The sequence below is a fragment of the Otolemur garnettii genome, unplaced genomic scaffold (assembly GCF_000181295.1).
Source record: "Otolemur garnettii isolate 467f Iridium unplaced genomic scaffold, OtoGar3 scaffold00310, whole genome shotgun sequence".
Classification (NCBI taxonomy): Eukaryota; Metazoa; Chordata; class Mammalia; order Primates; family Galagidae; genus Otolemur; species Otolemur garnettii.
Window position 1 is genome coordinate 531665 of NW_003852705.1, and position 1087 is coordinate 532751.

At 39.7% G+C, this 1087-nt stretch overlaps 1 protein-coding gene across 1 annotated transcript in view; it reads right to left on the bottom strand.

Moving 5' to 3' along the window:
- The window catches only part of IQCG (IQ motif containing G), a 40165-nt gene that overhangs the window by 4234 nt on the left and 34844 nt on the right, over positions 1 to 1087 (bottom strand). The window contains 1 exon segment of the mRNA XM_012813823.2: positions 537 to 668. Within this exon segment, the coding sequence (XP_012669277.2) occupies positions 537 to 668 (132 nt within the window).

Genomic DNA, 1087 nt, shown 5'->3' on the forward strand with positions numbered 1-1087 from the left:
GAGTCTGAGGTTGCTGTGAGCTATTATACTATAGCACTCTACGAAGGGTGACAAAGTGAAACTCTGTCTCAAAAAAAAGAAAAAAAAAAAAAAAAGAAAGAAAGAATAGTATCTCCAGGGGTTGTGAGGGTTAAATAAGCTATATGTGCAAAATACTAGAAGAGTGCCTGGGACAGAGTAAGTACCAATCAAGTGTTAGCTTCTGCTCTTGTCCCATAGTCACCATCATCATCATCATCTAAAATTCTAAACTGGATCCTACTGGTTTGCAAGCATACCTCTTTTATCTTTTATTTTCCTGTCACCCCAGAGAGAGTGCAATGGCATCATCACAGCAGGCACATGCCACAATGCCCAGGTAATTTTTCTCTTTTTAATAGAGATGGGGTTTTGCTCTTGCTCAGGCTGATCTCAAACTCTTGAGCTCAAGCGATCCTCCTGCCCATGGTTTCCCTGAGTGCCAGGATTACATGTGTAAGACACCAAGCCCACCACCCACTTCTACGTTTGACCAAAAAGCTCATTACCCAACTTACCATCTTTGCAAGGTCTTGAAGGTGTGCTAAGTCACTGGCCTTTGCAACTTTGAGAGTATTTAGTTCATTCTGTTTCATTTCTGTGTCCTTATCAAATTTCTCCATCCAGAATTCTAGCTTCTCCTCAAGTTTCTATTAGGAAAGAACATTAAAGCATGGCATCCACAAGACATAAGCAGAATATACTGTATGATTCCATTCATATAGAGGGATTCAAGAGCAACCAAAATTTTTTTATACTAAGAGAAGTCAGAACAGGTTACTTACCTGGGTGGAGGGTAACCTGGGTAATGGGGCATGAGCAAGACCTCTAGGACACTGTAAAATGTTCTCTATCTGTGTGCTAGTTATATATGTGTGTATATATATATTATATACTCACCATACTATATACTCAATATTTATGCACTTTACTGTGCAGATTACTCAATTTAAAAATTAGGAGAGGGAAAAAATTGGGAGAAGAGCTTCCAGATACCTGGATAAGGGAAGTTGCAGTGAAAAATAAAGAAGTAAAAGAGGCTTGGCGCCTGTGGCTCAACCAGCTAAGG